This window comes from Calliphora vicina, chromosome 1 (assembly GCF_958450345.1).
Source record: "Calliphora vicina chromosome 1, idCalVici1.1, whole genome shotgun sequence".
In the NCBI taxonomy this organism is placed as follows: domain Eukaryota; kingdom Metazoa; phylum Arthropoda; class Insecta; order Diptera; family Calliphoridae; genus Calliphora; species Calliphora vicina.
Genome location: NC_088780.1, coordinates 27161931 through 27184173, shown reverse-complemented (window position 1 = coordinate 27184173; position 22243 = coordinate 27161931). Strand labels below are relative to the sequence as shown.

Below are 22243 nucleotides of genomic sequence, written 5' to 3'. Positions count from 1 at the left end.
TTAAGGTGGGTGTTAGACTAATATTTTTGGGCGTTACAAACATCTGCACCAACGCGAAATACCCTCCCCACTATGGTGGTGCAGGGTATAATTATATCCAATATAATTCAGAGCCGATAGATTTTGGAAATTTATATAGCCTATAACTAATTGTTGTAATAATATGATTTTTATGTACCCCCATATTTTTTGATGGTTGGTATTGAAATTATAGCAAAATACACTCGAAAACAGAGAATTGAAAGCATTAATAACATTTAAACAATGCATTTTAAATTTTATTTTAATTAGTTACTTTTCATTTGCAGTAACAGATATTTTAAGCAATGGTCCTTCGAACCCTAAAATTTATGTAAAAATTACAAAGATTTAAATAATAAAATTGCATTTGTATTAGATTTAATATTCAATAGAATATTTCAAATTTAAAAAATTATTGAAAGGAAAAAGGTCATCAAAATAGTTCTTTGAAAAGCAAATTTCGAATAAGGTTTGATTTCTATGAGAAAATACCTTCAGCAAGCGTTACCAACATCTTTATAACAAAAATTCTCAACTTTAAAATTTAAGTAGAATATTTATGCTAACAAATAAAAATCCAGACATTTAATACAGCTCAAAATATTTTAAAAATCGTTTTTACAAAAATGGTCCTTCGAACCGAACAATTTTAAAATGTCTCTATATATCAGAGAAAACCTTCAGAAAACTATATAAATTTCTTTATAACAAAAAATTAGCAATTTCTTATTACAATAAACTCATTTACTTTTTATGGTCGTTTTTATAAATGGTCCTTCTTTTCTTAAAATCTACATAAACATTTTTAAATATCAATGAAGAATTAAACAAATGGTTTATTTTATTATTATTCGAAATTCCTACAGCATTTAACTGCAGCTTAAAACATTTGAAAATTCCTTTAAATTAAATTTTTTTACCAATGTTTTTTTTTTTAAATTCCATTTTTCATTTAATCTTTATGGACATTCATAACTGACTTGAATATACCATATTGGAAAAATTACTAAAAATAGTTCTTAGAAACTAAAATGTTTAAAGTTACAAATTTGTTTATAACAAAATTTTTAAATTTCGAACATTTCTTTTAAATGGAAATTTCAAAATATGGTCCTTCGAACCTTAAAATTGAGATAAAAAATTTTAAAATAAAAGATATGTACTAATTAAATGAAAAATTTATTTAAATATAATATATGAAATAAAAATACAGCTCAAAATATTTGAAAAATCTTTTAAATTAAAATGTATAACATAATGGGCCTTCGAACTTAAAAATATTTAAATTTCATTTAATACCAAAGAATACCATCAGAGCGATATAAATTTATTTATAACAAAAATTTGGAATTTCTTAATAAAATGCTCTTTTTCATTTACTTTTTATGGATATTTTACAAAAATGGTCCTTCAAATCTTAAAATTTTAAATATGAAAGGTCGATTAAACAAATTATTTGTTTTATTATTATTCAAAATTCCTAAAGCCTATTACTACAGCCAAAGATATTTTAAAAATCGTTTGAATTAAAATTTTTAACAAAATGGTCCTTCGAACCGAACAATTTTAAACTAGAACAAGTGCGATAGCTATTTTCGGCTGTGGTGAATCATATATACCCTTCAGCAAATTATGCTTTCAAATAAAAAAATTGTGAAATAAATTTTTTTCCCGATCTTTTTTTTTACCAAAAAATTTGTTTCACTAAAAAGTAAAAAAAAATTGAAAATTTTGTTAAAAAATTATTTTTTTTTTAAATTTTTGAAGTGAAAAAATGTATGGGAAAATTTTTTATTTTTAATTTTTTATTGAAACAAATTTTATAAAAAAAAATTTGAGTTAAAAAATATTTTTCCCGATTTTGACCTATTGTAGGTCCGTCCTTATATTCGCTGTTGCAAAGGTCTTTGAAATGTCTATCAGTAGATGTCCATATTGTCTATATTAATGACTTCATAATCCAGGTAGAGATAAAGAATTGGTGAAAAATCCAGGTTGTTCAGCTGTTTTTCTTATATCTCAGGCTACCGAACCGGTATGAGAATATATTGTAATTTAAGTGAATGCTACGGAAAATAGTTTTCAACATACAGTTGTTTTCATCATGTTTATAAACATGTCCATCAGTAGAAGCTTCTACTTATCAACATTGTTGATAGCATGCTGTTGATTAGCATTGACATTAACATCGAAACCTCTAGAATTCGAATATACTAGTTTTGCCCTTTAAGAACAATCCAGGCAGATGGCAGTGTTTATAAATACTGACTGCTGTTGCAGTAGTGGATGAGTCTAATTTGAAATATTGTTAAGTAAAGACATCAACTGCATTACCAATGTATACTTGTACATCATAAAGTGTGTGAATTTCTGCGAATTTTTAAACATGTATAAAAACACTGAGTGACTATTTGGTTGTGGTTGTACATTTTAATAAATAAGGTTTGTTACAAATTTTAAAGTGATAAATTGCTTTTATTTGCAATCAAAAGTATCCGGTTTATTTAAAGGAATAAACCTCGTTTTTAAAAGGTAAAAACGTAACAATATATGTATACTTTATGGGGTCGCAAATGAAAAAATTTAGAAATTACAAATTGAACTCACTCATGATGAAGAAAAAACCTGTGACAAACATTTTTTATAACAATTATTTTTCAATTTCACATCAAACTAACCATTTGTATTTCCTCTATATGGAAATTTTTCAAACCTTAGAATTTACCTAAAAGATTTTAAATTAACAGAATAATAAAATAAGATGTTCATTTTATAATTAAAATTTATTTCAATCCTTTCACTACAGCTTAAAATATTTCAAAAACCGTTTTAATTTAAAAGTTCATCAAAATTATATTTTGAGGTAAGGAGGTCTCTACTTTCGACGGGGAAGAATTCTAATTCATATTCGCTTCTTTGGAAGTTAATTTTCTGTTGAATAGCTGATAAAACGTAGATATTAGCCAAACTTTATAAAGCTTCCAACATTGCCCTTTAACAAATCAAGTAGAAAGTAATTATTTTTAAAGTTTTCATTAAAATGTCACTCACTGTCACCTGTTATTTATTTACAAAAAAGACAGACAAACACAAAAAAGAAAAAAACAAAAAGCTTAAAGGTATTTACATGTCTAAGACATATAGGATACTTTTTTCTTTGGAGTAACAAATTTCCAGTAATAATAAACATAAGACAGCATGTGTATGTGTAAAAGTTAAATACGAAAAAATTTTGAAAAGAAAATTAGTATGTATGTTTTTCTTTAGTTTAACATTGCTAATGAGTATTTGACTACACAAACAGTTAGTGTTGCTTTTTATACTCTTACTTGTTTTCATTTCCTCCTTCCTATTTTGCTAACTCACAAAAAACATGACATTATTGACTCCTATTGTGAAGGCACCCACCTTCTGCACAACTCCTTATCCCCTACCAGGTTTAATATGCTGCACGTATGAAGGCCCCAATCCCCCACCTCACCACCTAAACTCACTTGTTAGTTATCAAGCATGTTTGACATGTTTTGTTTTTCTTTTTATTTCGGTATGAACTGAAAATTTTTTTTATTGTCCGTGTTTTTGTATATATGGATGTGTATGTGTTATCGTATTTGTATAGAAAGACTTAATAACAATAATATTCACGTCTGCTACACATGTTTCTATTCCGTAACGTTTTTTTTTCTTCCTTACTTTCTGCTAAATTCACAAAGAAATTGTACAACTATGTATATTAGGATGGCCCCGTTTGAATGGAGAAAAATAAGGGGTCGATGTTCGCGACTGAAATGAAAATTTAGTTTGTCTGGGGAGACCACTTCTCAAAATGTTTGTTCTGCCTTCAGTATTTAATGAGAGGGATCAAAGGTCCTTTTATAAGGATTTTATAGTTTTTGGTATCGTTAGAATTCTGATGAATTCTCGTGCAAGTCCAAAAATTTTCAATATTTTGTAATGTTTGGTTTCTGTGACCACCCTATTAAACATATCAACAATACAACACAAAAAAAAAGTGTCTCGCAAAATGTTGATTGTTGGGGCACAACACTCACTCAGTGAAAGGCAAAATACATAAGTAGTGGGAACAGAAAAAAAAACGACCAAATGAAACAAATACAAATTGGAAAACAGCATGAAGTTAAGCAGTCAAAGGAATAAATGAAATGCTAGTTAATTAGTGACTTATACACACCATAATATGAATTTTATAAACTAACTTTGTGTGTCTACTTATAGAGAAGACGTTTTTTTATATTTTTCCTGTTGTCTGTTGTAGTCACTCTGATGAAAACATTTATTTTCAGTTTGTCGATTTGTTTTTATAAACCCGCTTCCTCTCTTTATATGGTTTTTTGTTTGTTTCTTTTTTTTTTGGCAATTATGCTGTTTTTTCATTATACGCTTTACTGCCTTAAACAAAAAAATGTTGAGTTAAAGCTAAAACAAAAAAACGACAAACTAAAAAACATTGTCTGATAGTTGTCAATTTACTGTCATTACTTAGAAACAACAAATAGTTTTGTGGCTGATTATGTGTTTGTGTGGTTGCAAACAGTTTAAATAATATATTTTCCTACAAATGTTGATTTTGATTAAGTTGGTGGTTTTTTTTTAATAAAGAGTGACCTCAAATATAAATATGCATTTTTATTTAAGAAATAGTGTGCAATAAAATAAACAAATCATGCTATTTTCAATATGTATCTAAATATAAATGTAAAATATTCTAAATATAAATTACGTTTTTCGTTAGGCTAAAAAAACTCGTTAAAAATAAATAGTCCTTTAACAAAGTTTTGACATGAAGTCTATTACAGGGTTAAAACAAGCTGCATACAATCTTAGCTATTCGTTATAAAGCTAAGCTGATATTTTACATTGAATTGTTCTAGGACTAGCAGTTTATTTGATATACACTTCTGATTTGGCTATTTGTGATAGTTTAACCACTTCTACACTTGAACATGACACAGCATCGTAAAACTATATAGAGTAAGTTCGGATAATGTGGTATAAGCGGGTAATGTGGCATAGCTGCTAAAACTAAGAGCATAGGAGTAACGGTACCAAGCTTAAGACTTTTATGATCTTAGAAAATTAACATTAGGTGAGTGTACTTCATTTTTGCAGGTCATGGAAATAGTCAATTGTAAAACATCAGCATTATCTTGTGGTAGACTTTTTTTTGTGATCTGTTAAAAATTAATTTTTTTCTAAAACTTCATTAATTTAATTTTAAAGTCAAATAGGAATATTTGTTTGCTATTGAAGAACATATGAAATAATATAGCATATTTAGTGTATATGTTTAATTTTATAATAATTTCAATAAACCACGTAGTCGGCTATTGTGTTATAGCTAAAGAATTTCAAGCAAATAATATGCCAAAGATATATGAAGTATGAAAATGGGCAGCAGATGAATTGAAGAACGCTATCAGAGCTATTAACCCTAGTTAGATACCGTTATTTTTTTGTACAGAAAAGATAACGATACGTCTGAATGACGTACACAGAAAAAATTATATTTCAATTCAAACATTTATCCCATATTGAACTGGTTTCAATTATTTCATAATTAAATCAAGTATTCATTTGCTCAAAAACAAAATTTCTTGATATTTTCTATTGAATTTTGAGTTTTGAATTTGATTATTTTGACAATTGAATATACAATTTTAGTTATTGGTTGAATTTCAAATACAAAAATGATTGAATAGATAATTTTCGTAATTGAAATACAAAAAATAACAAAAATGTGTTTTCAATTACGAAAATTATCTATTCAATAATTTTTGTATTTGAAATTCAACCAATAACGAAAATTGTATTGTCAAAATAATCAAATTCAATAGAAAATATCAAGAAATTTAGTTTTTGAGCAAATAAATACTTTATTTAATTATGAAATAATTGAAACTAGTTCAATATGTGACAAATAATTGAATTGAAACGGTTTAAGAAGTAGTTTATACCCTTGAAAGGATATCACCGAAAATAATATTGCAATTTTTTTTGGTTCAAATCATTTATTTATTAATTTTTTTTTAAAATAAAGGCATCTTTATACATAAAATAATAATAAAAATAAAATTAAATTAGCCTTATAAAAAATATGACAATTTAAAGACATTTTTATGAAGGACTTCTTCAATTCGGTTCCAAAAACTAAAATAAATATTTTCTTTGTACTTTGTTTAGATAATAATATATCTGTATTCACTTATATAAACCAAAAACAAATAAATTCGATAAGCATTATATGCAAGATTTACCAACTTAATTTTTGTGGTCGGTTGCTGTAAATCGTGTTCCACTGTAGGTAGAGTTGAAAAATTCTTCAGTAAATTAATAATTATTCTCCAATGCTGCTGATTGAGAAAGTCTGCCTATTAGAGCAAAAATTTCTTTTGAATTTGTGTCTTTAAAAGTTTTTTTTTAACGATTTATGGAAATTTCGGTATTGGTCCATTGGAAAATTTCCGAAATTATTTCGGTGATAAAAAATATAGCAGCATGAAATTGGGTCGTACAGTGATTTGCATTCCCGAGTTGGTTTTCTTTCCGTACGAACTACATTCATAGTTTCGTAAAGTGTTCTGAACCCTTGGTGTAGTCCAGCAGTACTTTTACTTCTTATAGCAGGTCAAATACCGTAATAACCTGGCTATCGAAAGAAATAATAAAATTATCAGGTTCTTAAGGTTTTTCCTGAATCGGTGGTCAAGCTCATCTTTTACAACACTTTAGACGCCATCCTCAATTAATTCATTTTTCGATTCGCTCACATTTTCCAGTGAATCCGAGTAGTCTAAAATGATTTGCAAAAGAGTAGCAATTTCTTCGTAAGCCAAACAGCGCTTAAAAGCCATTTTTAAAGCTAGTTTAAACAAAATGATACCTTAAAATTCAACCAAAACAAAAATTTATTTTTGCTACAAAGTTACACTAAAGATAACGATACGTCTGTGTGACGTATGTTGTGTTTATTTTCGTTTATTTCTCAAAAACAAAATAACTCACTAATAAGCTGCTGCTAACGCCTGAGATAATTGAGCGTGAGAAAGTTCTAAGTTTACAAATGTGAGAGTAATAGCACAAAATTGAAAAGGCCTACGTCTCCAGGCGTACCTTATCTAACTAGGGTTAAAACAACAACAAATGTCTCCTACGAAGCGAAGAATGTATCGAGGAGGTAAGCTTGGTTAGCCGCCAACTTTAACCGAACCCATTGAAGATGATTTACATAAAACGCAACTCATTTACAAATTAAAATTTCCCAAATTTCTCTAAAATTTTAACTTAAAAGACTTTTTTACTTTACATGGATGAGAACTGTTCCAATCTAATTAAGATTTTAAAAATTAATAGCCTTATTACCCGAACTTGCTCTAGTTATCTCAGAGCTATGGAGAATAAAATAAAAATGGCTCTTCGTACTCCACATTTTGGTTCCCGTAAGAATCAACTGGTACATCCCTGAGACAGACCAGATCATGAAAGAGGCCTGTTTATAGTTAACGCTCCTGTAGAACGGACCGATTTCCCATCTTATTGGTTCAACCAACATCTGCAATAACTAGTTGTTTCATTAAATTACCTAATTTCATAACGATCGGTCCATAATTGGGGTCACTTCTGAAAGACACCTTAACGAGCATAAATTTCTTAAAAATTATGGTATCCACATACAAATCGAGTAAAATAAATTTTATATAGATATAATATAATATCGTGACCAAATTTCCTGGCAATAGGTCCATAATTGGTCACAGTTCTCACTTACGACAAGCAGTTTAACGAGCATAAATACGATAACGGGTTAATAAGTCCGTGTGTTTTTGAATTACTCAATACTTAACTCTTTGCGGTTGGGTGGTCACTTTATTAACCACCTTTTCTACAGTCTTTAAAACACAGCTTATTGGCATCAACTGACATTTTGCTAAATAATTATATTTTTTGAAACCATCGTTTATTGTTTTTTTTTTTTTGCAAAACATTGCCGTCAGGATGCTCTGGTTAGATAAATATATGAATTTGAAAATATTGTAAAAATAATTTTTTAAGAGACTTTCACGCATTCAATAAAAAAAGCACACACGCATTCAATTGTTCATCGAATTCAGTATTTTGTTTGTTTGGTCAGAAAATTTTGTAAAAAATTTTATGCAAAACTTAAATTGTTATTATAACTATTTTTAATGCCAACCGCCACGGTGGTTAGTAAACTAACCACTTCTCTCCACAAAAACCCTTGGAATGGGATGGTTTTTTTATGTTTTGATTTATTGTTTCTTAATTTTTGTAAATGAAAAAGTAAGAAAACTAACCTTGATTATAGTAAAAATGCAATTGTTTTGATTTTAAACTTATATATAAAGAAGCGTGGCTGAAAGAGTTAAAACCGATGGAACACATTCAATATAAGTGAATCGGTGTGCTGCAGAGGCACGTTTTTTCAAATTTGTTGGTACAAAATTCGACATTTTCAAAGCAAAAAAAAAACTTTGTTGTTTACACTATATGTACCAGTAAACAAGTATATGTTTGTGACAATCATTTTTGTGATGAATTATTGTATCATAATATTCTGTTCTCTGATTATGATATTCATATATATGGATGAGACAATCATATGAATCGTACATTAACCATATTATGGTTATCACAATCATGTAAATAGTTACTGTGACTATAATATTGTTAAAAAAACTTGTAACACTGTTGAAATGATTACAGTAAACATGCACAACTATATTCTTTCTCTGCGTGTACCTACTTATTTATATTCCTGCGTGTATTTGTAATGTTTGTCTTTTAGTATGTGTTTTTTTTTTCCTTTTTTTTAACTCAAATGTTTTATTTATTATTCTTGTCATGTTTGTTACTTTTCAATGTATTGTATTATCAACATTCCACACTCATCATCATCAGTAAATGCTGTAGTTCTCGTCATCATCATTATTATTGTCATTAGTAAATTTCGCTCGTTATAACTTTGGTTTTTTTTTTGCTTCGTAATTTTTTTTCAGACTTTTGCTCTCTCATTTGTTAAGATTTTTGCACGTTTTTCATTTACAGTTGTTCATTGTCTTTATTTTTTTGCGAGATTTATTTAACTTTGTTTTATTTGTTTAACCAGAAATTCGTTTTTTTTGTGGCAATTTTCTCTGCGAATAGTTTCATTACTGAGATTTCAGTTTCTTGTCATTTTATTAGCAAATGTTTCTTACTGGATTTTTGTTTTTTTTTACTTTTAATAAACATGCGTTTAATTTGAGGTTTTTTCAGAAATGTTTCTTTTGTTTGTTTCTGGTTTTATTGTTGATGTTATGATACTAATTAATTTTGTTTTAGTTGATTTTATTTTGTTGTTTTATTACAGTATATTGTATTATATAGCAGTTCTTAAGAGTTCGTGTGTTTGATAGGGCTGGTTTTTGTAGTTGAGTGTTTAAAACATATTTAGTTTATCACATGCAATGTCATCACAAATTTATGGTCATCAACTAAATGACCACAAAAATGTTTGGTTAATTTCTAAAGCTTAGTTTTTGTGGCCATTGTTTATGTTAGTTGGAAGGTCATTAGTAGGCTATCAGCATGTAGTTGACTTTTTGTTGCCTATTATATTTTTAGTTAAATATTATAGAGAAAAAACCAAGAAATTATTTAGTTTTCTGGGTAATGACAAGAATATTAATTCTTATATCATTAATTAAGTCAAATGATGAAACTGTGTTATATTGAACTGACATTGACATATAAAACAGACAGGAAATCGAATTATAATTATAACTAAAATAAGTTTTAACTAGAATTTCTATTTGTCTTTAAATTAAAACTCACAATATATAAATTTAAAACAATTCTCTTTAGCAACTACATATCTTAAGCTTAATTTACATATGTTTAAACACACTAATTTCTAACACCTTTCGCTCCACCCATCTTTTATCTAATTGCAGAATCAAATCATCCAGCATAATCAACGTGCAGGTGTTATTGTTAGCAGTGGTGATTTAGCACTGCAGGGTGTAACACGCCACCAAGCGGGCAATTATACATGTACAGCCTCAAATGTGGAAGGTGATGGTGACAGTAATGTGGTCGAATTGAAAGTGATGTGTAAGTACAAAATACTCATTTACTTGTATATTTATTAGCAATGCAAAATTTGCATAAAATGTTTAAATTAAATTGAGATATTCTATATAAGTATGTGTGTACGTATGTATGTTCTGCTATGCACATAGTTTTGTGTAGCTGGAGGAAATCTTAAACAATGAATGAGTTTTTTTTTTCTCATTTCTCAATTTCCGCTAATGAACTTGAATGAAGGCAAAGTTGCAAATAGAAAAAGAGAGACATGACAATTTTCGAAAGAAGTTTTAGGGATATAACACAGTGACATTTTGTATGTTGGAATGGTAAAGAAGTATATTTCACTATCGAAAAATCTTTTTTTGTATAGAAGCTTTTAAATATATGTAGCTTAAGCTTAATAAATAAGCTTTCTATATAAACCATTTGTAAATAAGTTTTATGTAAAAAAAATTTTGTAAAAAGCTTTTTATAAATAAGATTTTATACAAAGCTTTTTGTAAGTAAGCTTTTCGTAATTAAGCTTTTTATAGAAAGCTTTTTGTACATACGATTTTTAAAGTAAACTTTGGTAAGAAAACTTCTTGTGACTTAGGTATTATTTTAGAAGCATTTTTTGATTTTTTCTGGTTTGGAAGAAGACAGTTATTTTGAATAAAGCTTTTATTGTTTTTTTAGAACGTTATTTATATTGAGGCTTTTTCTCAAAGCTTCTCTGTAAAAATATTTTACATAGAGGTTTTTTACAAAGTTTATTTTATAAAAAAGCTTTTTTGTATTAAGGTCTTTTATGAAAATTTTATATTATACATTTGAATGATTTTTTTTTAAGAAGGTTATTTATTTAAAAGCTTTTTCTCAAAGTTTCTCTTTAAAAATATAATTTTATTATGCCTTTTTGTAATAAAACATTTTTATCTGAACTAAATTATACAATTAGTTAGGCTGCGGATTAATTTTTTCAAAAATAGTTCAAAGAACATTGGAAAATGAATTAAATAGCAGGCTGGAAAGATTTTTTAGCCCAGCATTTATCTGGAATATTTGCAAAACAAAACAAATTCGAGAAATGAAGTTGTAAGAAAATATTCATTATTTATTAAACACTTTCTATAACGTTTTTTAATAAAAAAGGCTTTTGAAAAGAAATTCTTTTAGATAGAGGTTTTGTACAGAGTTTCTTTATAAAAAAGCTTTTGTGGATTAAGGGCTTTTATTAGAAAATTTTTTCACTTTATGTGAAAAAAGCTTTGCAGAAAAGCACTTGTATTTTTAAACAAATTTTTAGTATCAAAATGACTTTAAAAAAGATTTTTTGTTAAAAAAATATTTATGGTATAAAGTTTTTTATTAAAAAGCTTTAAAAACAAAAGTATTTTTTAGAAAGCTCTGTAGTATAAAGTATTTTTTAGAAAGCTCTGTAGTATAAAGTTTAAAATGTATAAAACTTTTTGTGAAAAAAGCTTATTAAAAATTGTTTTAAAAAATCTTATTTAAAAAATTTGCATTTCTGTTAGAATTTTGTTAGTGTGGTCCTTTTTATACATATGATTTTTATAAAGTTTTTTTTTGTTAAGAAAATTTTTGTATTAAAAAGCTTTAAAAACAAAAGTATTTTTAAGAGAGCTTTGTGGTATAAAGTTGTAATTTTATTAAACTTTTTGTTAAAAAAGCTTATTAAAAAAATAGATTTAATAAAGCCTTTTAAAAAAGCTTATTTAAACAAATTTGTGTATATAGCTTTTCTGTGTGAATCTTGTGAGTATGAACCTTTTTATGAAGCTTTTTGGTATCAAGTTTTTTATAAACTAGCTTTCCAAAAAAATCATTTTTGGATAAAGTGCGTTTTTATCAAAGCTTTTTTGTATGAAGTTGAAAATTTTGAAAAATGGCTTATAAAATAAACTCGTTTTAAATAAAGCTTTTAATAAAGGTTTTTTATAGCCTTTACATGTAAATCTTGTTTGTTTTTAAAAAAAAATTTATTATTTAAAAAAAAGCTTTCAAAAATAAAGCATTTTTGGATAACATTTGTTCTGTAAAAGCTATTTTGTATAAAACTGAACAATGGATTCTTGAAATAAATTTTTTTTTTTTACAAACAAACAAGATTTACATAAAAAGGCTATAAAAAACCTTTATTAAAAGCTTTATTTAAAACGAGTTTATTTTATAAGCCTTTTTTCGTAAAAAACTGTTTTTCTAAATAAAGATTTTCAGTTAAATTCTGTTTTTAAACTTTTGTTTTTGTGAAAAAATCATTCAATAAACTTGCATCCAAACAAATTTTAAGAAATATAAAATTACCATCCAAACCTCTCTAGACATAACGCTGGGTTACTTTGTCTGAGTTTTTCTTCAAAATACAATAATTTCTCGTTTTAACTACCCTTCATTTCCATAGCAGCCACCCTTCATACATTTACAAGAATAGTCTACGAACCAAACAAAAATTTCTTCTAGATATTTTAGCATTATTGCGACTGTAACTATAAATATGTGTATAAGTTTGAGAGCCTGTACTTACATTTGTAGATGTGTGAATTGTAGCATATGAATATTCTTCAATGTATTATATACATATTTTTGTTTCCTTTTAAATTTCCTTTAAAGCAACACATTTTGTAGATAAAAATCATTGTTACAAATAAAGATGACACACCAAACAATACGTTGGATGTATGTTTGTACATATAAATGTATAACATTTTAGTGCTGTTGCTGATGTATGTACGTCTTAATGTATTTATGTATTTACAGAAATAACTTTGCATACAATATGTCTGAAAGTATGTATGTATGTAAGTAAGTATTTGTAGATAGATTCGTTACAACACGTAGTATTTATGCCACATGTTTACATGTACTCAGCTGCAATTTAACAAGTTGAAGTACGAGTTTTCTTGTTTCTTTATTCAATTGTTGTTACTGTATTTCATATCCACATACATATGTATGTATGAAAGAGTATGTGTTAAAACATCATGCACACTTGAAATAAATATTATGTTGCATATCCAAGTGAGTGATATTCATATGAGCAGAGGTGTTGAACTTTAAATTTAAGCATTTTAAATTGAAGTTTAAATAATATTTTTTATGTAATTTTTTTTTCTCAAAAATTACAATCCATTTACTAATGCTTTTCATCAATTCTAAACCACCCAGCAGTTAAGCAATTAGTCAATGTAGCCCTTATAGACAATAATTGTCACTAATGTCCAATCACTTGGCTGACTCCACTTGGGGTCATTTGACACTTATGTGCTCTTCGTAGTGCAGAGAAAAGACATTGGGTTACTTTATACATCCCAAGTTATCTAGAATGAAGACAATTGTCACTTAATGGTCTATAAGTAATCTAGAGTGTAGTCACTTTAAACATTTTATGAGTAATTGGTTTTATACAAATTGTGTTGATATATTTCTCATACAGTTAATTTTTATTTTAGCTTAAGTATACTGATATCCCATGTAATATAGCGCGAAGTCAATAGTCACTTTAGTGTCTCTGAATAGACTATAGTGAAGTCATTTTAAATGTTTATTTTTACTGCACTTAATAAAGTAGTTATTATAACCACCAAAAACAATATATTGGTTTGCTTACACGCAATTGTTTATTCGGCTGTCTATGATACATCTTTTTAGCTGACTATTTTAGGTCAGATCAAGTAACCAGTTAGCTAGCTAGTAAGGTAACAATTTTGGAATGGTAAAGGTCCAAAAATTCTATGATTTGATAATCACTTAGAACGCATAATAGCTGTGCTAAATTTCGTTAAAATCAGAGATGACAAATCCGGCTGCTACCCGCTTTGGGGTGGAGTAAAATTAGAGAGTTTTTTTACTTCTTGAACTCTTGAAAACGTTTCAAGGGTTTTTAGTCGTGGCTGACATAATTTTAATATAAATTTATTCCAAGTATTGGCCATTGTTAGATATGACATGTTCACATCTTTCTGGCAACAAATTGTTACGTTTTAACCTTTTTAAAACGCTGGTTTATTTCCTTTAAATAAACCGGATACTTTTGATTGCAAATAAAAGCCGTTTAGTAGTTTAAAAATTGTAACAACTCTTTATTTATTTAAAATGTATAACAACAGAATTAAATAGTCACTCAGTGTTTTTTTATACACGTTTTTAAATTTGCAGAAATAAAGACATACTTTGATGTTTATTTGAATAGCGTCTCTGATAAACTCACTGACGACTGCAACCTCTGCCACTATTTATAATACTGCCATCTGCACTCTAGATTGTTCTTTAACTGTCTAAATTCGAATATTCTAGATCTTACTAATACATACGCCATCTGTGGTGTACTTTCTACAATGTTCTTTGACTGAATATTCGAATTCGAATACAGCGTTGTCAACTTACGATCAAATCAACTGAAAGCTTTTATTTAATAATGCCCACAGATATGTTACAGTTTGCTATTACAGCACTGTTATTTGAAAGCATTATGCTACTTTTAAATCAGCCCTTAATATCGTTATATTTGAATTCAAGTACAATTTCGTAACAATATGGATTCCAAGGCAAAAGAACTGCTCATTTTTTGAGGCCAACAACGAACCCAGCTAATATTGGTTACTCTGTTCCAAAGCGCATCCAACAAATAGTAGTCGGATGGGGTGAGGCAAAACTTCCCAGCCACTTCATGTTAAATAGTTTTTAACAGGTATTGAGTGGCCGAACACCGTCATGATGGAATATTACGGTTTGGTGTCTGGCCCCATATTCTGGCTGTTTTTCGTTCATTGTTCACTTCAAACGTATTAGTTGCATTCAATACAGGTTTCCTGTAATAGTCTGGTCAGATATCAGCATCTCATAATAGATAGGACTCTTTGGATCCCACCAAATATAGAGGATTACCTTAGCGCCACGGATATTTGGCGTTGGTGTCGCTTCAGCTGGTTGGCCGGGCTTCACATATGATCTTTTACGCTTCGGCTTATGGTACCCAATTTTCCTGCTTTTAGTTGAATCCTGCTGCTCGCAAATGTTTTTTTATTGCTGCCTAGGTAGCTCCAAATGATACAGGTTTCCTGTAATAGTCTGGTCAGATATCAGCATCTCATAATAGATAGGATTCTTTGGCTCGCACCAAATACAGAGGATTACCTTAGCGCCACGGATATTTGGCTTTGGTGTCGCTTCAGCTGGTTGGCCGGGCTACACATATGATCTTTTACGCTTCGGACTGTGGTACCCAATTTCTCTGCTTTTGGTTGAATCCTGCTGCTCGCAAATGTTTTTTATTGCTGTCTAGGTAGCTCTAAATGATTTTGTACGCTGATGTTGAGTTTGACAACAATCTTCATGGAGTAGTGCCTCCAATTCTTGGTCTTCAACATGTTTTGGCTTACATGGATGATCTTTGCCTTCCCTGTCAAAGTTACCACTTCTGAACCAAACAAACCATCTCTAGAACATTAAAAACGATGAAACCATCTCCATAAGGTTTTGTGAGCAATCGGTGTGCTTCAGCGGCACTTTTTTCAAAGTAAAAGAAGTGAAGAAAAACTTCCCGCATATGACGATTCGTTGTTACAAAATTCAGCATTTTCGAAGAAACAAAACATAGTGCAAAGACTTTAATAAAACTGTCCAACAAATTGAGAATTTTTGATTGGAACAGAAGAATGACCCTATTATTCGGAAAGACCACATTGACTAGATCATTCTTGTAGAACAAACTTATAGTCCAGCTGGTCTGAATTGTTTTTACAGTTTTAATTTTTTTATTGAAGGTTGCATTATACTAACTGGAATTCTCTGAGAGAATTCTTATTACCAGAGTTGTATTGGGGAATTTTATGGGGATCATTTTAGTGGAAGATCTTAACCCTCCATCTCCTCTATTTTATTTTCAACTTTTATATCTTTGGTGGCCCTGAAATATTCCGTCAAAATGTTCGTAGAATATCATTTAAATTGACCCTAAAGAGAGAAGATAGAGGGGTAAGATCTTCCACAAAAATGATCCCCATAAAATTCTACAATATAACTCTGACAATTAGAATTGTCTCAGATATTAACTTACAAAATTTTTTGCACTTAGTATAATGCTAACTTCGAACAAAAAAATTTTACCCACAGTACAAAAAACAAGTAAGAAAGTTTGGTCGGTCAAGCCAGACCATATAATACCCTACACTAAGTAAAAGAGCAAAAACCTTATATGGGGGCTATGACCAATTATGGACCGATCACCATGAAATTGGGTCGTGTGATTTATGTCTATATGAAAGTTTACTATGTTGAGTTTTGTGAGTATACCAACATTTTTAAACGATTTATGCACGTTAAAGTGATTTTTGGAAGCGGGTCTATATGGGAGCTATGACTAGTTATGGACCGATCGTAACAAAATTTGGTGACATGAATTTTGTATATATAAAACTTATTTGGAGCGCAATTTGTGGAGATACGTTTATAAATTAAACATTTATGACCGATAAAGTCCAATTTCGGAAGGACATTTGTATGTAGGCTAGGTGAAATAATGGACCGATTTCAGTCAGTTTCAATAGACTGGGTTCTTGGACCGAAGAAATAATATGTACCAAATTTGATCGAAATATCTTCAAAATTGCGACCTGTACTCTGCGCACAATGTTTACATGGACAGCCAGCCAACCAGACCGACGGACGGAAGGACATCGTTTAATTGACTTAGAAAGTAATTCTAAATATACTTTAAGGTGGTTGTTAGACTAATATTTTTGGGCGTTACAAACATCTGCACAAATGCATAATACCCTTCCCACTATGGTGGTGTAGGTTATAATTAAGATCAGCTGGGCTATAAGTTTATTCCACAAAAATGATCTACTCAACATGCCCTTTCAGAATTATAGGGTCGCTATTCTGTTCCAAAATTGTTGTTGGACAGTGTAATTAATTGAGAATAAATGACAGATATGTTGCCTTAAAAATTACGTATAAGTTATTAAAAACCAAAACCACATTCAAGGGATACGGCATCTATTGTAAATCCTGCATTTTTATGTAGGTAAAAAACTAAAGCATTTCACACATCGCTTTCAGTAGAAACTTTTAGAATATTCTGCTATACACTGAAGCTCATTTTTTAAATTTCCAGAAAAAGTATAACTTTGTAACACTGTGTGATTATTATTTGGCTTTAACACATAATTTTACAGAAATTGCTTATTTCGCCTTAAAAAATATTACGTTGATCTTGGCCTACTAAACAGAATTTTTAATTTGAATATTTGTATGTATGTTAAGGGTTTGACTATGTTTGTTTTTTTTTCATTATTAAGTGCTCATAAAATAAAATGTTTGTTTTATTTTGTTGTCGTATTCTTTTGTGCATAAAAAGTAGTTTAGTTTCTTGTTTTTTCCAAAAGCCAACATTTGTTTTAAATGCTGAATAACAGCAGCGATAACAAAAGCATTGTAAATATACAAGTAGCATGTTGTAGTTGTTATTTTAGCATACTTGTCACTACTGTATTGTAATAAAACTGCAGCTTTTCAGTATTGTATTCTTTAGCATATTTTAATTTTTGCTTAATTTTAAGAGAATGAAGAAAAATATAAAGCAGCATGCAAATGACAAAGAACTCGACTTAGTAGGTTGAATTGTAAATGACCGTTAAAAAGAAAAAAAAAGTAAAATTGAAATTGAAATACTCATTTAAAAAATATGAAATATAAGTTTAAAGTTTAAAAAATTCCATAGAAGTTTTAATACTAAAAATTTTAATAATTTTTTTTGGAATTTATTCTCAAACATAGAGCTATACTTTAAAATAATAACTAACAACAGCATTAACTATAAAAAACCGAAACGTAGTTGTAATAAGCAACAAAAAATACCCTTTTTACCTTCAGCTATAGTTAAGCAACTACAATATCTACCTGCCACGGATTTTAATGTAAATATCTTCCTTAACCAACAACAACTATACAGCATCGCATCAACTTAAACAACAATTGGTATTAGCAAACAAACACTAACAATGACATCTTTAGCTTAAAGCATTCAGTTGTTTGTACGTTCGTTCCTACATTCATTCACTCATTCATTCACTCACTCATTCCTTCCTTATCAGCTGCAACAGAAAAGACAGCAATAACAACATTATCCTCATCATTCCAGCTTTAAGCATAAACAGAATCTAGTGTTCAACACAGCAGCAACAAAAACGAAAAAAAAAAATGAATCTCAACATTGTCAACTTATTCCTTGATGGAGTTAAACGTACACAGTTTGTTGGCAAATGAGTTGTAGTAGTTGCTGTTGCTGGTGTGACTGATACGTTGTTGTTAGCTGCAGCGCTATAAGCAAATTGCACTAGGTGGCAAATTGAAATTGTTCAAAAAGCTGTATTAATTCCGCTGTTTGTGCTTTGTTTTGTAAATTTACATTATTTTTCCTGTTACTTAGATGAGATTTTATTTCTCATTTTTTTTTTCGCTTTCTTATTTATCTGCCATTATGTGGTCATGCAAATTTACTTTGGGTGGTAGGTACACTCTTTTGTATACAACATCTTTATCCTGTTGGTGATTAACTTTGATGAGTTTTATGTTTTAAAGTGTTTGATTGCAAAAAAGTAAAATTGTGGGAAAATTATAATTTAATATTAATGCTCTGTTACAAAATAGCACTTGGTGCACTCCTTGCTAAAACGGAGAGAAAAACTATTTTGGTGTTTGTCAACAGATATTGTAAAGAGTGTCCAAAAATTCAAACAAGACTTTAGTTTGCCACCACTCGAGAAATGAGAGTAAAGCTTCATAACCAACAAAATTAAAATCTTATCATGGGGGATGATTTCAAATTGACGAACTTCAAGGAAATTCAGCTTTTGGCCAAAAAATTTGTTGGAATTATTAAAACATTTCGTAGCTATTTTCAAATATTTTATTTCGGCTAGGGCTGCTACATATTTCACCAGTCAGCAGGCATTTGTCAGTTGACTCCTGTCAAAATTTGAATAACCTGCGTCATTAATTTGTGTTTGACATCCTACTACCTTAAAAATTCACGATTTGTTATTGGCCAAGTGCAGATTGAAAGTACGAGAGTTTGTGGATTTCATATGCATGACTCAGCGGCTTCAATTTTGAATGATCACTTTGGAGTACAGACATGTGCAGTTTCCATGTAAAAAATCAACCCTATTTTTCGGATTTATCACCGAGTGACTTTTTATTGTTTCCAAGCCTGAAGAAAACTCTCTGCGAAAACAGTTTTGACTCCAACGATGAAAGCATCTAATATAAAATACCGATTTTGATGACCTGGACAAATCTTATTTTTTTAAATGGATAATAATACTGGAGAAACGTAGGACAAATTGCATAGAGTTCAAAGCAGACAATGTTGAAAAGGAAAATAATTTTTTATCCAAAAAGTCACCCACCATCGCATGATATTTTGAGATATCTTTTTGCTCTTTCACATAATATGCTGCGATCCTTCGTTTAATCTATATCGTAACATCAGCTGCATAACAAATGCATTTGAAACTTTCATTGTATATAAAACTAATTAGACTATATACGGAAGTTAACAATTTTAGGGGAGATAAAATACCACCTTGTGGGCTACCCATACATACTTTGTACTTCATACTTTAACGCATTATAGCCGGTTAACAGGTCCATTTCGTGAAATTATTCGTTCGCCAAATATTTCTAGCTGCGTGACATGCAGCACCATCGTGCTGAAGTCACATGTCTGCAATACTAATACCTTGCAATTAAGGCATGCAAAAGATACCGCTCACCGTTAACTGTAAGGTTCTGATCATCGTTATTTGTGAATATATGTGGTGCAATGAGTCCGCCAGCCCATAAAGCGCACCAAACATTTAGTTTTTGTAGATATCATTCAATATGAATTTTTCATAACAAGGGTGTGTGAATATGGGGCCTCCAGGTTTCGTCATGGCCTCGGCGGTCACACGACCGAAATCATATTGTAACTTGCAGGTTTAAAATTCAATCCATCAACATTACTAATACTAATACTAATACTAATACTAATACTAATACTAATACTAATACTAATACTAATACTAATACTAACACTAATACTAACACTAATACTAATACTAATACTAATACTAATACTAATACTAATACTAATACTAATACTAATACTAATACTAATACTAATACTAATACTAATACTAATACTAATACTAATACTAATACTAATACTAATACTAATACTAATACTAATACTAATACTAATACTAATACTAATACTAATACTAATACTAATACTAATACTAATACTAATACTAATACTAATACTAATACTAATACTAATACTAATACTAATACTAATACTAATACTAATACTAATACTAATACTAATACTAATACTAATACTAATACTAATACTAATACTAATACTAATACTAATACTAATACTAATACTAATACTAATACTAATACTAATACTAATACTAATACTAATACTAATACTAATACTAATACTAATACTAATACTAATACTAATACTAATACTAATACTAATACTAATACTAATACTAATACTAATACTAATACTAATACTAATACTAATACTAATACTAATACTAATACTAATACTAATACTAATACTAATACTAATACTAATACTAATACTAATACTAATACTAATACTAATACTAATACTAATACTAATACTAATACTAATACTAATACTAATACTAATACTAATACTAATACTAATACTAATACTAATACTAATACTAATACTAATACTAATACTAATACTAATACTAATACTAATACTAATACTAATACTAATACTAATACTAATACTAATACTAATACTAATACTAATACTAATACTAATACTAATACTAATACTAATACTAATACTAATACTAATACTAATACTAATACTAATACTAATACTAATACTAATACTAATACTAATACTAATACTAATACTAATACTAATACTAATACTAATACTAATACTAATACTAATACTAATACTAATACTAATACTAATACTAATACTAATACTAATACTAATACTAATACTAATACTAATACTAATACTAATACTAATACTAATACTAATACTAATACTAATACTAATACTAATACTAATACTAATACTAATACTAATACTAATACTAATACTAATACTAATACTAATACTAATACTAATACTAATACTAATACTAATACTAATACTAATACTAATACTAATACTAATACTAATACTAATACTAATACTAATACTAATACTAATACTAATACTAATACTAATACTAATACTAATACTAATACTAATACTAATACTAATACTAATACTAATACTAATACTAATACTAATACTAATACTAATACTAATACTAATACTAATACTAATACTAATACTAATACTAATACTAATACTAATACTAATACTAATACTAATACTAATACTAATACTAATACTAATACTAATACTAATACTAATACTAATACTAATACTAATACTAATACTAATACTAATACTAATACTAATACTAATACTAATACTAATACTAATACTAATACTAATACTAATACTAATACTAATACTAATACTAATACTAATACTAATACTAATACTAATACTAATACTAATACTAATACTAATACTAATACTAATACTAATACTAATACTAATACTAATACTAATACTAATACTAATACTAATACTAATACTAATACTAATACTAATACTAATACTAATACTAATACTAATACTAATACTAATACTAATACTAATACTAATACTAATACTAATACTAATACTAATACTAATACTAATACTAATACTAATACTAATACTAATACTAATACTAATACTAATACTAATACTAATACTAATACTAATACTAATACTAATACTAATACTAATACTAATACTAATACTAATACTAATACTAATACTAATACTAATACTAATACTAATACTAAGGAGTGAGATCGAAAAATTCTTAACACACGTTTTTCATTACATTTTTTAACCCAAGTATTATTTGAATTTTTTTTTGATCAAGTTACCTTTGAAAAACATGTCAGTTATTATGTGTAATGTCAATTATATTAATTTTTTTGTTAATCT

At 28.2% G+C, this 22243-nt stretch overlaps 1 protein-coding gene across 1 annotated transcript in view; it reads left to right on the top strand.

Annotated features, from left to right (window-relative positions):
- side-VI (sidestep VI) overlaps positions 1 to 22243 on the top strand; it is a 127430-nt gene that overhangs the window by 35297 nt on the left and 69890 nt on the right. The window contains exon 3 of the mRNA XM_065513607.1: positions 9993 to 10152. Coding sequence (XP_065369679.1) covers positions 9993 to 10152 — 160 coding nt within the window. The remainder of the gene's footprint in view (positions 1 to 9992; positions 10153 to 22243) is intronic.